Source organism: Pantherophis guttatus, chromosome 3, assembly GCF_059756535.1.
Source record: "Pantherophis guttatus breed Tessera chromosome 3, ASM5975653v1, whole genome shotgun sequence".
NCBI lineage: Eukaryota > Metazoa > Chordata > Lepidosauria > Squamata > Colubridae > Pantherophis > Pantherophis guttatus.
Window position 1 is genome coordinate 105,657,670 of NC_142065.1, and position 24,739 is coordinate 105,682,408.

General features: G+C 39.7%; 1 protein-coding gene and 1 long non-coding RNA gene across 4 annotated transcripts in view; one reads left to right on the forward strand and one right to left on the reverse strand.

Annotated features, from left to right (window-relative positions):
* Positions 1 to 24,739, forward strand: part of LOC117661176 (uncharacterized) — a 185,367-nt gene that overhangs the window by 147,195 nt on the left and 13,433 nt on the right. The gene's annotated exons all lie outside the window — the stretch shown is intronic.
* The window catches only part of BRINP2 (BMP/retinoic acid inducible neural specific 2), a 146,431-nt gene that overhangs the window by 20,447 nt on the left and 101,245 nt on the right, over positions 1 to 24,739 (reverse strand). For all 3 annotated transcript variants that reach the window (XM_034409734.3, XM_034409735.3, XM_034409736.2), the window contains 3 exons: positions 15,814 to 16,004; positions 5,059 to 5,258; positions 641 to 746 (listed from right to left, as the gene is read on the reverse strand). In XM_034409734.3, the coding sequence (XP_034265625.1) occupies positions 641 to 746; positions 5,059 to 5,258; positions 15,814 to 16,004 (497 nt within the window). The remainder of the gene's footprint in view (positions 1 to 640; positions 747 to 5,058; positions 5,259 to 15,813; positions 16,005 to 24,739) is intronic.

Here is a 24,739-nt window from a genome sequence, read left to right on the forward strand (position 1 = left end):
TTGAGTCTCCTAGTTAATGAAGTGAAGCTTCAGTGAAATCTTCATTTCCCTTGAGAGGAGATTGGCTCTGTCCTTGTTGGCCATTCATAAGGCCTTAAGAACTTTGCTTTGTACTTGTGCCTGGGTGCCTGGGCATGGGTTAGAGGCTGATGTCTGGATGATAGATTAGATCCTGCCTGGCTGCTGTATGGGTTGTTGTTGTTTATTTGTTTATCTGTTTTGTATCATGTTTGTGTTTTGACTTGTTTTATTGTAAGCCACCTAGAGTCACATAAAAGTGAGATGGATGGCTACATAAATCAAGTAAATAAATAAATAACGGGTATGATAGAATGCATCAGGGAGGTTTCTGTGTGGAAATTATCTTGGGACAGTAAGAGTTATAATCATAGAAGCCATAATTTAAATTGCAATCAGTATTGGGAAAAGATGCTGGTACGGTACTGCATATCCCATTTTTAAGCACATTGCCACATACTTTCCTAAGAAAGAAAGCAAAGTTGTTTCAGACAGAAGAGCAATACTTTGCATTTTAGTATTCTTTGTAGCAGTATATTGCAATGACACACAAATATTACAAAGTGAGTGTCCAGTGACTAATGCAGATAAACAGAGCAGGTGAAAAGAGAAACACCCTTACCAAGTAGCTGAACCTTGTTTTCTGGGCTTTGCACAAGAACTGAACTCACAGAGTCAAGGTTGTCATAATTACTGCAGCCAAGAGGGCCCGTCCTGGTTTCAGTAACCTAAAGATGGGAAGCATATAGCTTTGATGTAAGTAAGTAAAACCTAAGTAAAACAAATAGAAGGTAACCCATTCTGATTCAAGGAATTACTTGGATTGTCAGGAGGTACTTTTGATTGATGAAAAAGCTGGCAATGGGAGGCAGAAAAATGGTGCAGCCTTTAGATTTCAGTGATTTAACCAAATGCTTCATGTGGCTGAAGGGCACCAGCCAAAGGATATGCTTATTAAAAGATTATGGGTAATGAAGTACAGCACACCTGGAGGACAGGTGTTGAGGGAACCTGCCTTATATGGTTTCATAAAGTTAGATGTGGACCACAGACTTGGTGCCATCATGCCATTGTCTCCTCTCCTGCCAAGATGGTGCCTTCAGGTATACACACACCCTCTGCTTAAGAAGAGTCAATTCAGATCGTATTTCTGAATTCCACCTTCTTCCCCTGGACTATGCTATGTGCAAATCAACAACTCATTGATTCTCCAGTGATTTCCCCCTGCTAACATATTTTGTCTACAAAAGCTTCATTCTTCATCCGATTTTGCTTAAATGGGCCTGCATTAATGTAGGCATAACTAGTAATTAACTAGATCAAGTTGTAACTGGATCTCGAGAGTCTCTTGTCTTATTTCAGTATGCATTCTCCCATTCATTACAGAAAATTCATAATTGCAAAAAAGTTAAAGAGACATTCCTTTCTAAATGAAGCCATTCCTTTCTGAAGAGCAAGATCTTGCCTCTTGCCTATTCTCACTGCCATCATGAAACAACATTCCCATTTCTTCCAATGTCATTCTTCTTTTCTACTTTTGAAAACATCCGTCTTTATCAACATCACTTGTAAAATTCCATATCCCATTGCAATAAGTTATGTATATTAAGTACATGAGTATAAAATTTACCAGATAACAGAATTTATTCCTAGTAGAAACTATGCATTATGAAGTAGTATAGGATTGACACTGGATATATCATAGGCAATACATAAAATATCACCACAATTAAAATATCAATAGCAGTGAGGGAGGGAGTCTCTGGATTTATTGTAGGCAATGCTCAGAGGAAGGGTAGGAGCTGGATATTTATTTTTTTCAAACTGCCATTTGCCTTTCAGAATTGCTCCAAAACTGGTTTTGTTGTGAACCCAGGAATGTATTTGAGAGTGAAGGAGAAATTATTTTTTTTAATGGATTGCAAAAAAAAAAGATTTACTATTCTGGACTGCTTTGGTCAGATTCAGATCTTACCCTAGCCCTAAACAAACACAACTAATATGAAACTACCACATATTTCAGGAATCACTCCAATTTTGACTTTAAGAGGTTAGTATCAGTGGTGAGTTGCCCCCGGTTCAGACCGGTTCTATAGAACCAGTAGTAAAACCGGCAGGAGGCTCCGCCCACTGACCCTGACATCATCAGAAGCGATCTGCGCATGCGCAGAAGCTTCTGCACATGCGCAGAAAGTGCGTGCACAAGCGAAGCGAGCGAGCGTGCACAATCCCGTTACGAACCAGTAGTAAAGGTAAGTAGAACTCACCCCTGGTTAGTATCCTGAGGTACCTCCAGAAGAATCTCAAAATTAAAGCAAAATCAATAAGATTTATTTTAAAAATGTAAAATTGTCACAAAGTCACCATATTGTGAGACTTCGTACAAGAACATTCCAGAATTGACTGATTAATTTCAGTCAATTAATCTTTTTAAAAATGAAGAGATAGCTGAAAAAATAGCCATTCATTGGTGTAGAACAGGGGTGTCAAACTCAAGGCCCAGGGGCTGGATCCGGCCCGCAGGGTGCTGAGATCTGGCCCATGGGGCTGCCCTGGAAATAGCAAAGGACCTGCCCATTGTGCTTCTGCCAGTGAAAATGGAGCTTGGGAGGGCTGCATGTGCCCCCCCCCGAGCTCCGTTTTCGCTGGCAGAGGGTTGCAGGAGGCCATTGCAGCCGGAAACAGAGCTCAGGAACCTGTTTTCTCTGGCAAAGAACTTGGGCCACCACAGGCATCCCTGACACAAGTGATGTTGAGCTGGCCATGCCCACTCTGGCCACATCTACCCCAGCCCCCTGAGGTCAAACACAACCCTGATGTAGACCTCAATGAAATTGAGTTTGACACCCCTGGTATAGAATATTAAACTGAACCCCTCTAACTTAACTCCCTATCAACTGGTTCAGAAGAATATCATGACTGATAGCATCAAAACTAGTAAAAAGTCCTGATCATCTGATATGACTGCCTTTCATCAATCCCAATCATCCTGATTCAAAACAGTTTAGATAATAAGATATGATAATGAGATATACATGGAACTAGAAATCACTCTAAATTAGAGTAAGTGTGAAAATGAATGAAAGAGACATTTCTTTTGAAGCTGATATGGTGTAGAGTCATGTTGAAATATAATTAAAACAAAATAACATTTGAAGTTTTTCTACTGTTACTTTTTATATTTATTACAGTTCTCTGACTGGTTTTTATGGTGTTAATGCTGTTCATTTTGTTTTTATTTCTTATTTATTTTGTCAAATTTATTTGGGCACCATCTCAAAGTGATTCTGGGTGGCATACAACATATAAACCATCATGGCTGCTTATACAGAAAGGCAGTATAAAAATAAAGGTATATTAATAAAGACAGCATAAAAATACAACAGCGTATAGTACTTATACTCTAATTGGTCGAAATAATTTTAAATCTTTAAAAGTATCTTCAAATGTATATTGAGGTTACTCTCTATTAGGGCTATAAGTGGTATAATTTCAATATATTGCAATTTCTTTCCATAAAATAATTCCATACATTTTACACCCAGAAAAAATTCCAATATAAAATAAAGATTGCATCATGCTTTGGAGGCCATTAATGGTACACAGGAGAAAGGCAGATTCTATCCCTGGCAAGACTGAATCTGATTTTTCCTTCCTAACAAGAAAGTTGCACAAGAATATAAGCCCTTCCTGTACAACTTAGAATTGTTTTAGTGAGGCTTGTGCAGAAATACCTTCCGGTGGAATATTCCCCATGTTAACACTGCCAGAACAGGAAGGGAACATTTGCACAAATATATCCATCAACTCCAAAACTTAAAAGTGGCAGTAAAGAATGAGAAAACCCCCCACCACTTCATGCATATGAAATTAAATATAAAAGTACTTTGAAATAGCAAGGCTGGAAAATTGGTTGTATAAGCAAGAGTGAAGTACATCAAGTTTGTGACAGTGCAAGAGGCAGCACTGCTTCTAAAAAAAGAAAATAAATGTATAGTAATTGGCTTGTTGAGAGAGAAGATCCCCCACCTGTACTTCCTTCTCCAAAATTCAGCATAATTAGCAAACCCAATTTCCCATAAATAGCACACAATCAACAGTTAAGGCCTGACTCTTGTTTGCTATGCCTCCTGATTCTTTGGGAAGATGGAGGAATAGAAATAGATGGCTAACACAAAAGGTTTATAATTGTAGAAATCTCAGGGATGGGAGTTCTGATTAAGCAACCTGAAAATTATAGTCTAGGCACACAGAGAAGTTGATGGGGGGGGAAATAAATTGAGATGTGTTCTGTCAAATGCAGAAGAAAAAGTAAAGTAACTGGCATCCAACAGTTACAGTATACTTTGGGAGAAATTGCAGGGTTCCATTCAAAACTAAAACTGTCTCCTTCCTAGCACATTGGGTTGAAAAGGGGATTAGCTGGCAAGGCTGAAAAAATGGACCAGGCGTCTAACTCATCTTAAGTAGCTTTATATATATATATATAGTGATTGCTATAAGCTTATCTAATGAATGGAATTTGTCTGTTCTACCAAATCCAAATCCATTTCTTTGTCTATGGCTCAGACAAACAGCAACTTACACTACATACATGCATCCCTTGGACAGCCCCTTCATCTCTCTCCCCCTTATTTTACAGTAAAGATGCAACAGGAAAATGGCATTTTAGGTCTCTGTGTATTTGTGTTTTGACATTACTCTGTTCTGGAATTCTTGAGTATCCATTTGAGTTTAAATTCTTTTTATTTCTCGTGGTTACACCCACTTTCTATCATGCCTGAGGGCACCCAGTACCAGGAAAAACAAAACAAAACAAAAGGCTAAGTGTGGCTAAGTGTAAAAGGTTATTCATCTTTTTAATAGCTTCATCTGGTGCAAAGCTAGAGTTGTTTTTCTACAGGGCTCTTGCTTTTTTAACCATCATTCCCAATTTTGCAACTGCAGGGTCTCGGTTATTGTTCCGAGAAATGGTTTTTGCACAGAGCTCTTTCTCAAGGGCACTCTAAATAACCCTTACTTATGTGCCTCTAGATTTACCTTGATTGCAGCAGTTGCTATCTGGATATGGTGGAGACGTCTCAGGGTGCTTTCCCGATCAATGAAGTATGAGGCTGCCAACTGATGCAGTGTTTCCAAGGAAACGGTGGTGTTACTTCCACCACTCCCTGAGAGGCTACCAGCTTCTGCCTTCCGACTGAGCTTCCGTTTGTCCACAAAAATGGTCAAGGATTCTTCCCCTGTGAAGACATGAGGCTTTATGCTGAGTTGGTACAACACCAGGATTCAGAAGCATTGAGGTAATGGATAAATTTAGCCACAAAAGAGAATAATGAAAAAAAGAAAAAATACAACTTACAACAGTTCGACTTACAACAGTTCATTTAGGAACCTTCGAAGTTACAACATCATTTAAAAAAAGCAACCTATGACCATTTTTCACCCTTACGGCTGTTACAGACATCCCCATGGTCATGCGATCAAAATTCAGAGAGTTGGCAATTGACTAATCTTTATAAGAGTTGCAGTGTCGCAGGATTATATGATCAGCTTTTGAGACCTTTTGACAAGCAAAATCAATGGGTAAATCAGATTCACTTAACTACTGTGTTACTAACTGAACAATGGCAATAATTCACTTAACAACAAAATAGATTATAAAATGGGATAAAACTCACTTAACAAAGGTCTCAAAAATTTTGAGCTCAATTGTGGTCATAAGTCAAGGACTACTTGTATATAGCTTGTAGGACAGCTTTGGTCAAGATTAATTATTTACTACCATCACCATCATCTTCATCAGTCATAAGTCATCATTTAATAAGACTCATAGCACAATTTCTGGTAGGCATACTTCACACCCCATACTTAATCATCTTGAATTGGGACTTTAATGTGTTGAACCCAGCACATTGTTTGTAAAATAATCTAACCCAAGAATGGACAGAGAGCAAAGAACAAATGGAGACCAGGAAGGTGATATTGGGAGGGGCTGGTTGTTGTTTGGAGGAGATTGATCTACTTTTGATTGTTGTCTCTAGGATCAAATCCATAATTAGATAAGAATATCTTGGAATCTCCTGGCCATGATGTTGATTCTTGAGATTTGGCTTCCAAGTGTTACTAGATATTATTTTCTTCCACTTTAATTATTTATTTTTTCCCCTATCCAATGGCCCAGTCCCTACCATTAAACAAATCTGAACTTGCTTTATTTATCCATTGCACATTAATTCGTTCATTATTCATTCATTCAAAATCTGATTATTATAGTATGTTATGGTTAAGGCTGTCTTTGAAAACATCCTCCCTAAAACTTTGAAGTATTTACAGTGTGTAGTAGTTAAGCAGTGTGTGCTTTAGCCTAGCAATATTCCTATCTATAGGCGAGCAACAATGAAGATACCATAAGATCAGCTCATTTATCATTTCTGATTCCTTGCACTTGATACTATAAACTCAAAATATTATAGTCTTATCTTCTAGATTCTAGAATCTAGAAGATTATGGGAAATGCAAATTGAAACAACTTGTTTAGCATCATTGCCTTAATTACCCATTCACTTTCAGATTAAGTTTACCAGATTCACCCTCACTCTCTGCTCTGTTGGATCACCGGCCATTCGCTTACCACGCCCACTCCCAATCTATTGCTGCCTCCTGAGTCCCAGCTGATGGCTAGAAGAAAAAAAAACTGTTTAAATTCTTGCCACGGGGCTTCAAAGGGCCGCCCTATAGCCAGTGGTGGGATTCTGCTGGTTCTAGGGGGTTCGGCTGAACCGTTTCTTAAATTGCTGGCTCGCCCTGCCCCTCCGCACCACTATTTATTGCCAATAAATAGTGGTGGGGGAGGGGCGGGCGAGCCAGCAATTTAACAAATGGTTCAGTGTTTTTTTGTAATTTTATTGGCCCGCGGAGCTTCAGCATAGGCTAATTAGCCCTTGATTAGATCGGCTCCCGACTCTCAGCTGATTTGCTCTCAGCTGTTTTGCTCAGGGCTCTGCTGCTTGCTGGAGCAGATTTTTTTCCCCCTAGCTATGCTGAAAAACGAAACTGAAAGTAAAGCAGGCTGTTGGCTTTGCTGTTGCTGCAACGTTGGAAAATTAGGCAGGCAGATTTCTTTTCTTTTTCCTCACCAAAAAAGGTAGGTGCAAACAATGGGAAATTTACGGAAAAAGAGGAGAGTTCAAGATTTTAAAATACAAAAGAAAAAAAGCTCTATTTAACTAGGGAATTGTAATAATTGAGATACTATTAATTGTATATTGTGTTGAAAGCAGAAATGGTTAAGTTGTGGTTTGGAGGAATATATGGGGGAAATTATTTGGTTTATTATTATTGGTAAATATAATTAATTGATTTGTAAGAAATTGGATTGCATGGAAATAATTGGAATATTCATGTTCATATTGATTAATATACAAAAAAGGTAGTTATATAACTAATTGATTTATATTAAAATGTTGAATTTATATTAAACAACTGTAATATTACATAATTAACCAATGTGAGGATGGATATAAAAATAGATGACAATGGGAAGGGGTATAATATAGAATAGAAGGGAAAAATTGAATTTGATTAAGATTAGAGATGAAGAAGAAGGGTAATATTGGTTTTTTACAAAAATAGATGAGGAATAAATATGGCAAAAAGGAAATATAGAAATTGTAAATTTAATTGAAATGACTAAACACTGTTTAAATTTGTGAACCGGCCAAATACTCTGTTCAAAGTGTTGGAAGAAATCTCCTTCTAGGTTCTGCTCCAAGTGGGGAAAAAGACACTGGAAACATGGAGACTGCTTGGAAAGATGGTTTAATGGTGGACAGGATCACATGGCTTGAGTTCCTGAACAGAAAAGGGCAGATACAGTAAATCCTCGGGTTTTTATGCTCTCTCTGGCTCTGCATTTCTTGGGGCCCCGAAAGAGTATCCTGATTGGTTGTCAGATTCCCAGGGGGTGGGGGTCTTAGCTAGCCTTGCTGGCTGATGGTCACATGTGCTTCCCAGGTCACATGTGGTGAGTTTCTGCTGCTATTGTGTAGAGGGCTAATCCTATCTTTATTGGATCTTTGGCAATTCCTACTATGGCTCTGCCTGAAGGAGGTAGATCTTTGTTATGTAGAATAGACTGGCCCAGGCCTTAATGGCCCAATGACAAAGGGTGGGGGCAGGAAGATGGGAGCTGCTTCAAAACATGCTTATCCCAGGGAAATATAATATTCTGCCTTTTTCATATTTCCTAAAATATTTCACTCTTCCAGGAAAGGGGTGGGTGCTAACTTCCTACAAAAGAAAATACATTGTATGTTTGTATGTGTGTTTCTAATTATTGTTATTTATTCATATTTGTTCTCTTTTATTCTTTAAAGTTTAACAATTCATTCTTTATCTTAATATCTTCATATTTGTTTGGGGTTGGCTTTCTTCCCTTTCATCTTTTTTATTGTACAGCAATCTTTCTCCTCAAACCTACCATCTCTCTCTTTTCTTTCCATCTTACTTTCTCTTCCTCCCCCTCTTCTTCTCCTCCCTACTTCCTCTTCCTTTCTCCTTCTCCTCCTCTCTTCCTCCCTCTCTTACTCTCACTCCTACTCTAATTTCCCTTCCCTTCCTTCATCCCTCTCTATTGCTGTATCCTTTTATGCATATGGACTACTCAGAGGGCTGAAAAAGTAATTTCTGACTGGTCCTCGCACTTTTGACCAGTTCTCGAACTTACGACTGTCCTCACATTTTACGTTTTTGCCCTATCTTGTCACCATGGTGAAGAGAAGCAGTTGTGAAATGAGTGACATGGTTGTTAAGAATGCTACAATGGGCATAAATGATGACCAGTCATAAGTGCGAAGACCGGTCAAAAGTGCGAGGACCTGTCAGAAATCACTTTTTTCAGCCCTCTGGGTAGTCCTTTTGTGCACATGGACTACACAGAGGGCTGAAAAAGTTATTTTTGACTGGTCCTCGCACTTTTGACCAGATCTCGAATTTACGACTATCCTCACATTTTACGTTTTTTGCCCTATTTTATCACCATGGTGAAAAGAAGCAGTTGTGAAATGAGTGACATGGTTGTTAAGAATGCTGCACGGGCATAAATGTGAGGATGGTCGTAAGTGTGAGGACCAGTCAAAAGTGCAAGGACTTGTTAGAAATGACTTTTTTCAGCCCTCTGAGTAGTCCCTATACACATAGCCATGGCCACCCGGTCACATGACCAGCTAGCCCCGCCCACCCAGTCACATGACATCCAAGCCACACCCACAGAACCGGTAGTAAAAAAATTTAGAACCCACCCCTGGTTGGGGGTCACCACAACATGAGGAGCTGTATTAAAGGGTCGTGGCATTAGAAAGGTTGAGAACCACTATTCTAGAAGATTATGGGAAATGCAAATCGAAACAACTTGTTTAGCATCATTGCCTTAATTACCCATTCACTTTCAGATTAGGTTTACCAGATTGGGCTAGAAAAACTCAGATAATTTCTAGACAACAAATTGTTTTCACAATTTGAATGTCATCTAAACATCTAAAATGTTGTTGCCATCTAAAAATTGTCGAGATTTTTGTAGTCCAAATCTGATAGCCATATTTCAAATGCAATTTGATTTAAGGTTTTCCAAGCCTGGGAATTTCATATTTTAATGAATGTGTTTTCCTTAACAAGTCAAAGATCTAATAAAAGTAAAGGTTTTCCCTATCCAGTTGTGTCCAACTCTAGAGAGTGGTGCTCATCTCCATTTTTTAGCTGAAGGAGCCAGCATTGTCTAAAGATGTTTCCATAGTCATGTGGCCAGCATGACATCATGCTGCAGAGTAGGGTGTGTGGCAAAACACAGAACACTATTATTCTCCCACCAAAGTGGTACCTATTTATCTACTTGCATTTGCATGCTTTCAAACTGCTAGTTGGGCAGGAGCAGGGGCAAGAATGGGAGCTCACCACATTGCACGGGGCTTGGGTTTCAAACCCAGGCTGTCAGCTTTCCAGCTAACAAGCTCAGTTTCTTAACCGCTGAGCCATTGCACCTCCAAAAGATCTAACAGTCTATTCTACATTTGCAACAAATCCTAAAAATTGGGAGCCAACTCTGATTGTCCCCATAGTATAGGATTTCTTCTCTGAGGAAGTAAAACTTAAGAAAGGGATCTTTTTATTGTCTTTTCACATACATTTTAAATTGAGAAATTAACATTTTCGTGTTTGTTTAAATAACAGGTTTTAATTTATATAGGGTTGGTTAAGTTAGTTTCAGGTTTTGTTTTGTTTTTGTAAATATTTTTTATTTATTTTTTCCAAATTTGAACATAAAACATAACTTTCAAGAGCAAAAATCTCGATCCGGTCATAGATGGTTACCACGCTTACATTCCTTTCACAAGCTCAATTCACAATTTTCATTACATCTTTTATAAGTAAACAAAAAAAGAAAAGAAAAGAAGATAAAAAAGAAATTCAAAACTTAAAACAACCAATTTTAACTCAAATTTAACATTTTCATCTATATAAATCCATTATATCTATCCAAAATTAGTTTCAAATTCACTTTCACTCATTTTTACATCTGCATAACAATTCTAAACATATCTTTATTCTTCTTTACCTTATATCTTATACAAGTCATATCAAAATAATTTTTACAATATTCTAACCTCTTGTTAAGTGTTTACCTTACGATTTTATCACCATTTATTCTTAATTTCAATTCAATACCACTCCATTTTTATTATATTTTATAAAACAACGTTTTGTCTAATTTTAATCCTTTGACCCTTATCCTCAAATCAGTTTACCTTAGTTTTTTTTCTCCCAGTTTACATATTACACAGATTTCTCACAAAGACATATTTTATTTACTCCAATTTCTAATATATTTTCTACTATATCTCCCTCTAATATTTAACTATCTTCCAGCTTATTCTATTTGATTAATTCTCAGCTTGATCCCCTCCAAAACACCAACTATTTAGTTAATTTCAGAATAGTTCCTCAATCTCCTCCAACTCTCCTCCTATTTGTTTGGCTGTTTCCAGCATTTTGCGGGCTGATTTCCAGCATAGTCTCCTCCTTAACTCCCTCCATTGTTTGTCTGATTTCCAGCATAGTCTCCTCCAACTCTGCTCCTATTTGTTTGGCTGTTTCCAGCATTTTATGGGCTGATTTCCAGCATAGTCTCCTCCTTAACTCCCTCCATTGTTTGGCTGATTTCCAGCATAGTCTCCTCCAACTCTCCTCCTATTTGTTTGGCTGTTTCCAGCATTTTATGGGCTGATTTCCAGCATAATCTCCTCCTTAACTCCCTCCATTGTTTGGCTGATTTCCAGCATAATCTCCTCTAATCTCCCTCCATTGTTTGGCTGGTGTCCAGCATAATTCCCTCCAGCACTCCTCCTATTTGTTTAGCTAATTTCCAGCACTTCTAATTAATTTCTAACGTATTTCCACCGAGTCTCAAACTCTTATCTAGTTGGTATCCATTCCACACATTTTAACTGTAATATAATTATCTGTTTTATATCATTTTTCCGTCCTACTCTTTCAATTTAAATCTCAATATATTTCATAATAGTCATCATTTCCAACATCTATTACCTTAATTCAAGACTAATCACTAGCATCTGTGTATCTTGTATTTTGTTCAATCAATCCTTATTCATCAATTTAACATTTGTTTGCAAATTAAAATTAAAACATATTACATCAAACATTACATTTTCTTAAAATTTTCCTGCCTCAAAATATATTCTTCTTTATTATTTTTATCCCCTTGATATCATCCACTATTTTAATAGCCATCTCTTATTTTCTATCTTTATTATTTCACAACCCTTCCTGTTTTTATCCAAAAATCATATATACCTAGGCTTTTAAACTTTATCATATATACATAGGCTTTTAAACTTTACATTTCAGTTAGTCACATTTAAATTTATCCACTTTAATTCTTCCTTTTCCTCTTTGTCCAAAGTGCTCTATTTCAAGGTTCATCAGTTCAAAGTAAAGAATTTCTGTATGTCCCTTTAAAACTTTTAAAATGTCTGTTCCAAGCGTAGTGCATCAGCTTCCTGTCTTTGTTAACTACGCCACACCTGGCTTTTGTTTACAGTTTTGTCAGTCTCCATTGTTAAAATCCAAAATGTTCTTTCTTTCTTCTTTCTTCTTTCTTAAAATCATCTGGGACAGAGTAGGAATCTCCAAAATCCTTATATCCAATATTAATTTCAAGTAATCCAAGGTAAAAAGCCAATTAACATGTTTCTTTTCCACCCAGAAAGGGAAATCTCTTCAATCCACTTCCCTGCTTAGTCACTGCAGACTCCATGGCTATTTTGTAGCCATCCAACTGTCTATCTTCATTAGCTTCATTAGCTTCATTTTCTTTTAGAGGCATTAATTCTCAGGAATATCCATGTCTCCTATCCACTCCAGTTAAAGGCACAGACAAATTTCAGAAATTTATTAATGCCAAATCATCCAATTTAAGTTTACTGCAACAAAATTCAATTCGGGTCTTTTACCCATTTTTTTTTCTTTTCAATCTTTAAGCCCCGCAGTCCAGCAGCTGCTTTTAAATTTGGGGTCTTATTTTCCAATAATTCCAAATAGGTACGTTATATTGCCTGGGTTGGTGTCACTCACCTGGCTTCTTGATCTTTGCTCTTTCTTCATCTTCTTCCTCCAGCACAATCCATGTTCCCGGTTGCTGCGGTTTCAGGGCAGCCGCCATGGCTGCCGTTCCGCTGCCGCCGACATGAAGGAGAAGCCTCTGGCCCCAAGGAACCTGCCTGTTCCTCTCGGCTGCCCAAGGCGTTCCTTCTTGTCCCCCTGTCCCTACAAGACAGGGGAGGTCCACAGACCTATCGGCGGCAGTTTAGCAGAGCGGATTTGGCAGGGCTCAGCGGAGCTTGCCATTTCCCCGTCTGTTTCCCCACGGCCCCAACCGGAAGCTCTAAGTTAGTTTCAGTTTTTAATTTCAGTTTTTAATTATATTTCAAACAACAGAGATTATCTTGATTTGAAACTTTCCTATCAGACATAGCATCTAATGGTCCTTTGAATGTCAACAGCATTTGTGGAGGTGGAAAATTCTGTCTCTTCTGCAATTATCACACTCAATCACATTGCAGTTTCTTTCTTTGACCAAAATCCTTGGAGTTACAAATAAAAATGGATCAACTTTTAATCTACAGGAAGCCTCTTTGAGAGATAGAATACCTGGTGTGGCTTTTAGCATTACCCAAAACACCTCTATTAGAATGTCTATTGCAACCATTTTTGATTGAGAAGTAAACTAAAGTGTAAAGTTACACCTAGGCAGGAAAAACTAAAGGTACAAGTACAGATTAGGCAAAACCTGGCTCAAAAACAGTAACTGTGAGAGGGACGTTGGAGTCCTAATGGATGATCACTTAAACATGAGCCTTAAACAAGAACAGCTTGCCTTCAGAAGTTGTGAATGCTTCATCATTGGAAGTTTTTAAGAAGAGACTGAATAGCCACGTGTCTGAAATGATATAGGGTCTTCTGCTTGAGCAGGGGGTTGGACTAGAAGACCTCCAAGGTCCCTTCCAACTGTATTCTGATTCTAAGATCTCCTGCTTCTGTGAAATGTCTTCCTATATAGTAGAGTCAGATCCAATAATAATAATAGAGATAATTACTTTACAGTGCATGGGACACAAAAACTCAGTTGTCCCCGTACTTGGAAACTTTAGCACATCACAGCATTAAAAAGGATGGTGAGTAAAAGAGGAAAAATGATGTTAATCTGGCAATGGAAAAGGTATTATTTAAACCAAGCAATCACTCACATAGTGAAGTATCACTAATTGTCTTTAGTCTCTTGGCAAGCTTGTTCTGTTGCTAATACTAGATGTGACTTATAGATTTTTTAAAATCCATACTGCTGCTTTAAGTCCTTCTTTGAACTATGGCTTTAATCAATAACAAATCCTCCACACCAATGAATCCTAGTATGATAAATCCTTAGAGAAAGGTGTGAACTGTTTCGCCTGCTGCTTTCTACAGCAGTTCTGTTGACCACCATGCTTTACACAGCCTGAAGCTAGAATTAATTCTTTTTCTTTTGAGGAAGTGGTCATGTATCTTCACTCTCTCCTCAAAGCTATTTTTGGATAGAAAACTACATCTTGTCCAAAGTTGCAACTCTCTTTTTAGTTTTTTATACATTAGCAAGTGGGGCGGGGGGGGGGGTGAGCAGGAGAAAAATTTATGGAAATACTTCCAGGGGTCAGAAAAATTATTGAGAGGAGTGAATGTTATATGAATAAAGCACTGGACCATTCATCAATTCATTCTGCAAAATCCCCATTTCCTCTCGATCAGCTGGGACTCAAGAGAATAGATGGGGCCAGTCAGAGGTGGTATTTACTGGTTCTCCAAACTACTCAAAATTTCTGCTACTGGTTCTCTAGAACTGATCAGAACCTGCTGAATACCACCTCTGATACAAGATGGCTCAATGTTTTAAACACCTTCTCCCACCACCACACATTTTTAATACATTAAAAACCAAGTTTCTCTTAATTTATATTGAGCAACCTTATTTATTTGTCATGCACATTCCCATTGAAGTCATGAAGCATTTAAGTGACCATCTAGAGTGACAAACAATCATTCTGAGGGGCAATGAACAGATGGGGGAATCCTTCAGATCACTGCAAGTATTATTTTAAATTCTAGAATCCATTCATCTGAAAAGCAAATATTTTAACATCCTTCTCCTCAGATTATTGGGGGTGAGAATGGAGAAAAGTAGCATGGGTAACAGAAGAAAGAATTTCTGAAGTATCATTTATTCAAACCACAGCTTTGGAACATGGGGCTGTTTATCCATGTCTATTGAATTGCTATTCTTGAGCCGGAAAGAGGGACCTGTCAGCTGAAGGGGGAGGAGCATTCTTGAGCACAGAGCGTTGTAGTACCAGTTGGAGGCTGCCTGAAAGGAATGTTGTAATGTTGCATATCCTTCTGCCTTTAATTCTAAGGAGATGACAGTAATAGAAATTGGAGTTGCCTTAGACTATTCTAATGTTTCATATTCCTTCTGTCTCTAACTGATTCTAAAGAGATGACAGTGATGGAAATCTTTGCCAACATGGTTGTGAGGCTACAGATTGTGGCTCACAGAGGGAGGTTGTAGGGAAATGTTATGAAGACACAGAGCCATGACACATCTTTCCTGGAGACAAGTGCCATTCCCTGATGGCGAAAGCAGTTGTGTGATCATGACAGATATTGGCAGGATGTGACACTGCAATAGGTAGAGGAGAAGCACTATCTCTATGGGCAATTGCTATGAACTACAGTTTCTATGCAATCCTCGTATATTCTTGCCATTTAGACAACTGATCTTTCTGATTGTGCCCTGGGTCTCTTCATATCTGTCTTTAACATGGCATAACAATTATTAAAGCTGGATTGAGCTGTGTAGTTGCAACCCTGTGCATGATTACTTGAGAATAAACCCCACCTAAGGCAGTGACTCTGCTTCCAAACACATATTCAGAAGATCCACATATTATGCACCATTGCTTCTAAATAACTCCATGCAACTTACTATTGAGTCTTTTTGTCTCACCTGAGCTTATTTAACAAGTAAATGATATTCATCTTAATAAATAATTTGAACTACCAGAGCTGTTACAGTTAGGCTTCTTCTACTGTAAATGCTTCAGGAAATATATTTAATATAATATAATCTTTGCTGATGCAGCTCAAATATATTGTTTATGAGTTTAATGTATGAACAGAAAGCTAAGTGTTTACCTCCAAGAGTTGCTGAGAGAAGGAAATGGGTCCCGTATTTTTTAATCAGGTTCTCTGTGATCTGTTGAAGGCTGGGCCGACGCCCCAGAAGACGAATGTTGCGGATGAATTCTGGAGCCAGAGGCAAAGGCAAATTGAAGAAATCTTTTCTTTCCAATGCCAAGTTATTGACTTTCCAACGAGCAAATTCTCTGGAAGAAAATAGTAAGACAAGAATATAAGGAAGGCTAGCAATAAACAAAGCAGATCAGACTCAGGAGGCTCTAGAATTTATGTAAATCAAAAAAGAAAGAGCAAATTTCTATTCTGCAGGAATAAGTAACAGGTGGTGGTGTAAAAAAATAATTTCCTCAATCCTGGAGGGATCTCAGATTTTTTTTTTTTTTTTTAACACAACTGTTTGTAAGTAGACCTTAACTGCTATATGACATGGAAGGAAGATAAAACTGGGAACATATTTAACCTACTGAATATTTTTCTAATGCAAATGTTCAGCAGATTGTCTTCACTGCTGAATTGAGTGCTCGATTTCTATTTTCTTCATATAGGAAGAATGAATCCAATGAAGTCAAACTTTATTACAGTCAAAGATCAGCATAAGAAGGATGGTGTACAGGAAATTAAAAAGCATAAAAGATACAACAGAATAAAGATCACACACAAAAAGCTAAACAGTATAAAAACAAAACTCTAAAAATGATATAAAGGGAGTGGTTGGAGCAGTAAATGGATATAGAAGAGCATGACAAACTAAATCTATTATAATACAGAGCATCCTAGGTGCTCATTAAAACTGGTTTGCAGCACAGACCATCCATCATCGGATGGATTTTAAGTGTTACTGTACAGAACCTGGCAACATTGGATGTTGTAGAACGGTTGGTAAATGAGAACAGCAGGGAGGTGCAAAATTGTCCTGTGCTCCCTGGGTATTTATACAGTAGTGATGAGATGAGGCTAATACAAACGTCTCTATAATACAGGAATTGGAGAGCTACATGTTCTATTGTTTCTAGGTGTCCAGAGCCACAGAGGCATTATCTTTCCAGGTAGGAAATCTTGCTGTATCAGCCTTGAATGACAGCTAAGAGAAGAATCTGTCATCATGCCAGAGGAAAGCCCTCGGGTGGTTGGGTAGTTCAAGATTAGTTAAGTATGCCACAGAGAGACAGAATATCTCTTGGGTTCACTGGCAGTAAAGGTTGAAGACCTGGCCAGGTCCAGTTAGCAGTCTGTGTCTGCTACACACTGTTTAATGAATGCTATGGCCTGAACATATTGCATAGTAAATAGAAGGCCTGGAGAGAAGCCCAAGGATGAAATTGTAGTTGTCACTCTCTTTTTCCATGTTAATTGAGAATCACCCTTCATAGTGGAGCAAGGCCAAGGTGAATAAAGGGTAGTCTGAGACAATAGTTGATTTTCATCACTTATACTCTAGCTTCTACTTTCATGAGGTTTGTTTTAGTTTCAGGGTGGTATTAGAGACACAGTTTGGGGTTTGAGAGTTAACCTTTGAAATCTGGACTGAAAAAGTTCTAATGGGGCAGAATTGGAGAATTCAATCCAACACCTTGAATTGCACCCGGAAGACCACTGGGAGCCAGTGCAGCTCACGCAGGAGAGGTGTCACGTGGGCACAATGAGTCACGCCCATAACCACCCACGCGACCGCATTCTGGACCAGTTGGAGCCTCCGAGTGCTCTTCAAGGGGAGCCCCATGTAGAGAGCATTACAGTAGTCCAGCTGGGAGGTGACCAGGGCGTGAGTGACCGTGCGCAAGGCGTCCTGGTCCAGAAAGGGCCATAACTGGCGAATCAAGTGAACCTGATAAAAAGCCCCCCTGGCCACGGCCATCATATGCTCTTCTAAAGACAGCCGTGCATTCAGGAGGACACCCAGATTACGAGCTCTCTCTGTGGGGGGGGGGAAGATTCACCCCCAATAGTCAGTGATGGCACCAGCTGACTATATCGGGAGCCACAGCCACTCGGTCTTGGCAGGGTTGAGTCTGAGCCTATTTCTCCCCATCCAGACCCACACAGACTCCAGGCAGTGAGACATCACATCAAGGGCATTATTGGGGTGGTCTGAGGTGGAGATGTACAGCTGAGTATCATCAGCGTACTGATGGACTCTCACCCCAAAACCACGGATGATCTCGCCCAGCGGCTTCACATAAATGTTGAACAGAAGGGGCGAGAGGACTGACCCTTGTGGCACTCCCCAAGTGAGGCACCGCAGGTTGACCTCTGCCCCCCTGCCAACACAAACTGTGAGCGGTCGGAGAGAAAGGAGGCGAACCACCGCAGCACGGTGCCTCCTATTCCTAACCCCCTCAACCGCTGCAGCATGATACCATGGTCGATGGTATCAAAAACCGCTGAGAGATCTAATAGGACCAGGACAGAGGAACAACCCCTGTCCCGAGCCCTCCAGAGATCATCCACCAATGCGACCAATGCCGTTTCTGTGCTGTACCCCTGCCTGAAGCCCGACTGGTACGGGTCCAGATAGATAGCTTCATCCAGGTACCGGGGAAGCTGTTGTGCCACCACACTCTCAACAACCTTCGCCACAAAACGAAGGTTTTTTTTTTTAATTTGATTTATATGCCGCCCTTTTCCGGAGACTCAGGGAGGCTTACAATGCGCTAAGCAATAGCCTTCATCCTTTTTGTATATTTATACAAAGTCAGCTTATTGCCCCCACAACTGGGTCCTCAATTTACTTACCTTAGAAAGGATGGAAGGCTGAGTCAACCTTGAGCCTGGCGAGATTCGAACCTGCAGTAATTGCAGGCAGCTGGTCTTAATAACAGGGTGCTTTAGACCACTGTACTACCAAGGCTCTTGGTAGTTGGAGACCAGACGATAGTTAGCTAATTCAGCCGGGTCCAGGGATGGCTTCTTGAGGAGGGGCCTCACCACTGCCTCTTTCAAGGTGGCGGGAAAGGCACCCTCACTCAGAGAAGCATTTATAATCCCCTGGAGCCAGTCTCGTGTAACCTCCCGGGAGGCCAGTACCAACCAGGAGGGACACAGGTCCAATAAACATGTGGCGGCACTAATCTTACCCAGAACCCTGTCCACATCCTTGGGAGCCACAGGATCAAACTCCTCCCAGATAATATTCTCAAGACCTACCCTCGTCTCCCCCCCTGGACTCATTCAGTCAGAGTCCAAGCCTTCCTGAATCCAAGCGTCTTTATCATGCAGGAACTGCACAAAATCCTCAGCACGACCCTGCAAGGGATCTTCCCGCACTCCCCCCCCCCGAAGAAGGGAATGGGTCACCCTAAACAGAGTGGCTGGGCGGTTCTCTGCAGATGCGATAAGAGCGGGAAAATAGTTAGATTTCACTGCTTTTATCGCCACTAGGTTGGTCTTTTTTTTTTTTTTTTAATTTTTTTTTTAATTTGATTTATATGCCGCCCTTCTCCGAAGACTCAGGGCGGCTTACAGTGCGTTAAGCAATAGCCTTCATACTTTTGTATATTTATACAAAGTCAGCTTATTGCCCCCACAAACTGGGTCCTCATTTAACCTACCTTAGAAAGGATGGAAGGCTGAGTCAACCTTGAGCCTTGGCGAGATTCGAACCAGCAGTAAATTGCAGGCAGCTGTGTTAATAACAGGGTGCTTTAAACCACTGTAGTACCAAGGCTCTTGATATAAGACCTCACCAGTGTTCGGTCAGAGTCGAATTGACTAGTCCTCCAAATGCTCTCTAGGCGTCTTTTCCGATGCTTCATCTCTCTCAGCTCCTCGGAGAACCAAGGTGCCAATTGAAATCGGCATCGGGTCAGAGGCCGCAAAGGCATGACGCGGTCCAAAGCTCAGGCGGCGGCACTATCCCAGGCGGCCACCAGGTCTTCAGTCAAGTCGTGTGCCAGGGTCTCAGGAAATGGCCCAAGCTCCATCAGGAATCTTTCGGGATCCATCAGGCACTTGGGACGGAACCATCTAGTTGGTTCCGTCTCCCTGCGGCAGGGGGAAGCAACTGGAAAGTCCAAGTGAAGGAGCGAATGATCTGTCCATGACAAGGGTTTAATGTCTAAATCCCCTCTACCAAGATCATTCAACCACTGACCAGAGACGAAAATCAAGTCCAGAGTGTGTGGGTGGGGCCTTGAACTAACTGGGTCAGGTCCATGGCCGCCATGGAAGCCATGAACTCCCAAGCCACTTCTGACGCCTCACTGGCGGATGGCAGGTTGAAATCCCCCATGATAATAAGTCTGGGGGTATCAACTGCCACCCCAGCAATAACGTCAAGTAGCTTGGGCAGGGTCGCCGCTATGTGGCAGGGAGCCAGGTACCCCACGGCCCCACTTCACAAAAAGGGATTCACATCCGGCTATCTGAGGAATAGTGGTCTCCCTCAGACAAAGACTTTCCCTAATAATCGCCGCCACCCCCCCACCCTCCCCTGAGCCCTTGGCTGATGAAATGCATGGAAACCAGGTGGACACATATCAGCGAGGGGGACCCCCCCTCCTGGCCCAATCAGGTCTCCGTAATACCTGCCAAGTCCGCACCCCCCTCCAAAATAAGATCACAAATGAGGGGGGGGGGCTTTATTAACAACCGACCTGGCATTGCACAACATCAGCTGCGGACCCAGGGCCTGAGACTCTGTGCAACCCAGGACACGAGTCACACATTGGGGGCCGGAGTGCGCAATTGCTTGTAAACAGCGCGTGTGCACCCCCGAAATGAGCTCATCTGTGCATTTTCAGTGACATTGTCTTCATGGGGTTTCCTACTGTTGGCAGAATATAGGGCTATTATTTCTCAAATATTTGAAACAGTACACCTGCTCAATTTCATGGCCATGTATCCGCCATTGATTCTTAGACCTTTGGCAAGTACTTTTTGCAAATCTTGTTTTTCTCATACCTGAATCCTAGCTGCTCTTCCTTGCAATACTGCCCTAGTGCTCTCAGTGCTCTTTTAAGCCAACAGGTATTCTTGAGAGTATTGCTACATCGTCTGCCTAGAATAAAACAGAAATGTGTGTCTTCCAGCCAGTTTGGGGAAGTGAAACTTCAGGTTGAGGAAATGGTCCAATATATACTTGATATAAAAATAGAATTAGGAATGGGGCCAATATGCAGCGTTGCTTTATGCCTTTCTCAGTTCCCATAGCCTTGATGAGGCAGCCACACTGAAGCAGTTGATGTCATCGTGGGAGAGGAAGTCAGTAAAACAGGGATCTCTGGTGGATATAAACCACCCAGTCCCAGCCACATTCCAGGTTGAAAGGATGACATTATGCTGGTGAATAAATGCTTAAATGTCAAGCAGAGATATTGTGCACTTGGGACTGGGTGGTGATTTTTGCAAGGGTAGAAGGTTCATATTAGTTGACAGTTGAGGCTACTATAGTTGTGTCTCCTTCTGTGGGGGAGGAGGAGTGGCACAACAGGCTTCACATTCTTCTCTTCCAAATGTACTTCCATCTGGAGAATCAGTGCAGCATAGGCAGTGAAATGTGGATCACTGGCAAGAAAGGATCCCAAACATTCTTTGTAGGTTGTCCAGTGTTAAGTGGAAGTGAAGGGAACTGTTTCTTCTAAGAGTCAGGTTCCTATGGGCCAGGGGAGGTGCCTTAGTTTTGGAGGCAGATGAGGTTATATCTCCAGATTGGGTTTCTGTATTGTTTGGCTGAGCTTTGTTACATTTACAAGCTCTTTCTTTTGGTTAACTGCTGCTTGGGATTACATGGGTTTCTTGAGAATTGCTGGTGTAAAACTTCCAGAGGAGTCACTGTCAGTGCCACTTTCACTGTTATTGATGAACCAGTGTAATGTGCTGACAGCTTTCTATGTGTCTTGGTCATAGAAGAGGCATTAACATGAGATAGTTTAGAGATTGAGCAACTCAAAGGGGCAGATGAATTAAATTGTGCTGGACTTCCATATCACTACCAGCACTGGGAGGGCACATCAAGATTGTTTTGATGTCAACAAGTTTCCCCCCCCCTCAGATTAATGACTTCTGAGTTTATAGCTTCCTCCTTTGAAGTTTGCTTAACCTCTTTGCTGCTGCCAAGTCTGGCAGATTTATTGCTTTTGGAAGTGTGCGTTTTTATGGATCTTATCTGCAAGTTCATGACCTTTTGTCACTTTTCTAGTGATGAGATTCTGACTAAGTCTCCTTAAAACCTCTGATGGTTCGGAAGTGATAAGTCCACCATAGGAATTTGCTCATTTGAATGAATCTGGAAGGGAGAAAAGGCTGAGAAAAAAACTTAAAAAGATAAAGATAACAGTAACAGAGTTGGAAGGGACCTTTGAGGTCATCTAGTCCAACTCCCCTGCTCTTGCAGGAGACCTACACCAGGGATTCAAACTGCTGAACTGCTGACCTTTCTGATCGGCAAACTCAGTGTCTTAGCCACTGAGTCACCTAGCCAGGCATGCATTTGATGTTTCTTAAACTAGGTAGATAGTGAAAATAAAGTGAAAGCCAATTGTTCTGCTTTGGCGGTTTAGGATCTAAGATAGGGAGATCACAATAAGCTTGAGGTTGTTCCATCTGTGGGCATTCCTATGGATTTCTAGGAGGAGTCACTTTTTTTCTGGATGCCTGGAGGAATAGGCTGCCAGAATGCTGACTGTGACCAGCTTCTGCTGCAGTATTAATTCCCAGGTTTCTATGGGGGATTTGCAGATCAAGGGCTTGTTGGAAGCTGCCTACCTTGGCTGCAATTTCATTTAGCTGTTGCAATATAAGGGTCAAAATTTCTGAAGACAGAAGGCAGACTTCATGGGAAAGGTTTAGTGATGTAGTTGGAGGGAGATGCAGGACGCTTGTCTCAAGGGGTTAGCTCCCTGCTGGGGAGAATGAGACGACTTGCCACAGCCAACTTGCTATGGGACAACTTGCCACAGGACAATTTAACAATTCTATTTAATTATTTAAAATAAATTAAAAATATATTTTACTTTTTGCCATTCACATTTCATTCTGTCCCTCCTTTTGGATCCTTTCTTTAATGATTCTATTCCACCATTTCTTTGATATTAGTGTAACACTTGTCCCACAGCAATTTATCCTGTGGTAAATTGGCCATGGTGAGTTGGATGCAGCGAATTATTATAGACCCCTGCTGGGAGTCGGGACAAATTTGGGTTGAGTCTTTGAAGTCAGGGAGGTGGCTTGTTTTATGACTGGGTTCTGTGTTGTCATAATCTTTGGAGGTGAATGGGCCCTCAGGCAGATTTTTTTTTTTTTGTAAATGTTTTTTTATTTTTTCCCAAACATAAACATAAAATATAACTTTCAAGAACAGAGTTTCAATCCAGTCATAGATGGTTAACATGCTTACATTCTTTGATACACTCTATTCCCCTTTTCCATAACATCTTTTTTAAAAATTTAAAACAATTTAAAATTTAAAACAGAGAAAGGAAAGAAGAAAAAAAAAGAAAAAAAAGAAAAACCAATCTAAACATAAAATTCTAACATATTCATCTAAACAAATCTAACATATCACTACAATTTTAACTTCAAATTAAATTTTAACTCATCTCTGTATCTATATCTCATCAATTATCCAAATAATTATTAACAATATTCTAGTCTCTTGTTCTAAATATATACCTTACAATTTTATCACCAAAATTATCAAATTCAATTTCAATATATCTCCATTTTGTTAAGATTTATAAAACACAATTTTATCAACATCTTAGTTACTTGACCCTTTTTATCAAATCAAAATGTCTTAGACTTTCCAATCTAATATCCCACATATTACACAGTTTTATCACAAAAACGTATTACTTATTCCTTCTCCAAATTATCAAATCTTTTAAGGTACCTAGTTTCTAGCATAATCTTCTCCCATACTCCCTCCAATGTTTGGCTGACTTCAGCGTATTTTATTTGGCTAATTTCTAGCATAATCTCCTCCAGAACTCCTTCCATTGTTTGGCTGATTTCCAGCATATTTTTCTCCAACTCTCCTCCTATTGTTTAGCTGATTTCTAGCATTTTATGTTGGCTGATTTCCAGCATTTTATGTTGGCTGATTTCCAGCATAGTCTCCTCCAACTCTCCTGCCATTGTTTGGCTGATTTCCAGCATTTTAATTATTTTCCCACTTATTTCCTCCGAGTCTCTAACTCTTATCTAGTTAGTATCCTTCACCTCATTATTTTATTTTTCCCTTGCATCATAATTATCTATTTAATCTTGTCTCAGCATATTCATCAAAATTAATTCTCATTATGTTTCATGATAATCATCATTTCCCATATTTGTTAAATTAAATCACAATTTATCTCTATCATCTGTGTATTTCATAGTTTCATTCAATAATATATTAATCAATCATAGTCAACATTCTAGCTTTGTTTGCAAAATATGGTTAAGGCATGTTACAACTAATAATAAATTTTCTTAAGGTTATCTCACATTAGTATACACTTCTCATTATAATTTTTAACCATTTAGTACATAAGTCCCTATTTCAATTGCCATTTATTATTTTTCCCTTTATTGTTAATCCAAAAAAAAAAAAAAAAAGAACCCTTTAGGCTTTTAAACATTACATACAATTTAGTTACATTTAGTTTAAATCTATTTTGTTTCTACTTTTTCCTGTCTGTCCATATGTTCCACTTCAAAGTTCATCTATTCAAATTAAAAGTTCTGTGTATCACTTTAGCGCTCTTATAAATGTCTGCTTCGAACATGATATCTTCACTTCCTGTCTTTGTTCATGTACCACACCTTCTTTTTGCTAGGTCTGTAAGTTTCCATTATAGAAAAAATCCTGGTTCTTTCTTCTTAAAGTCACCCAAAACAGGATAGAAATTTCCAAAATCCATTAGTCTAAAATTAATTCCAAAGTAATCATAATAATCCAAAATAGAAAGCCAGTTAGGATATTCCCTTTCCAAGCAGAAAATAA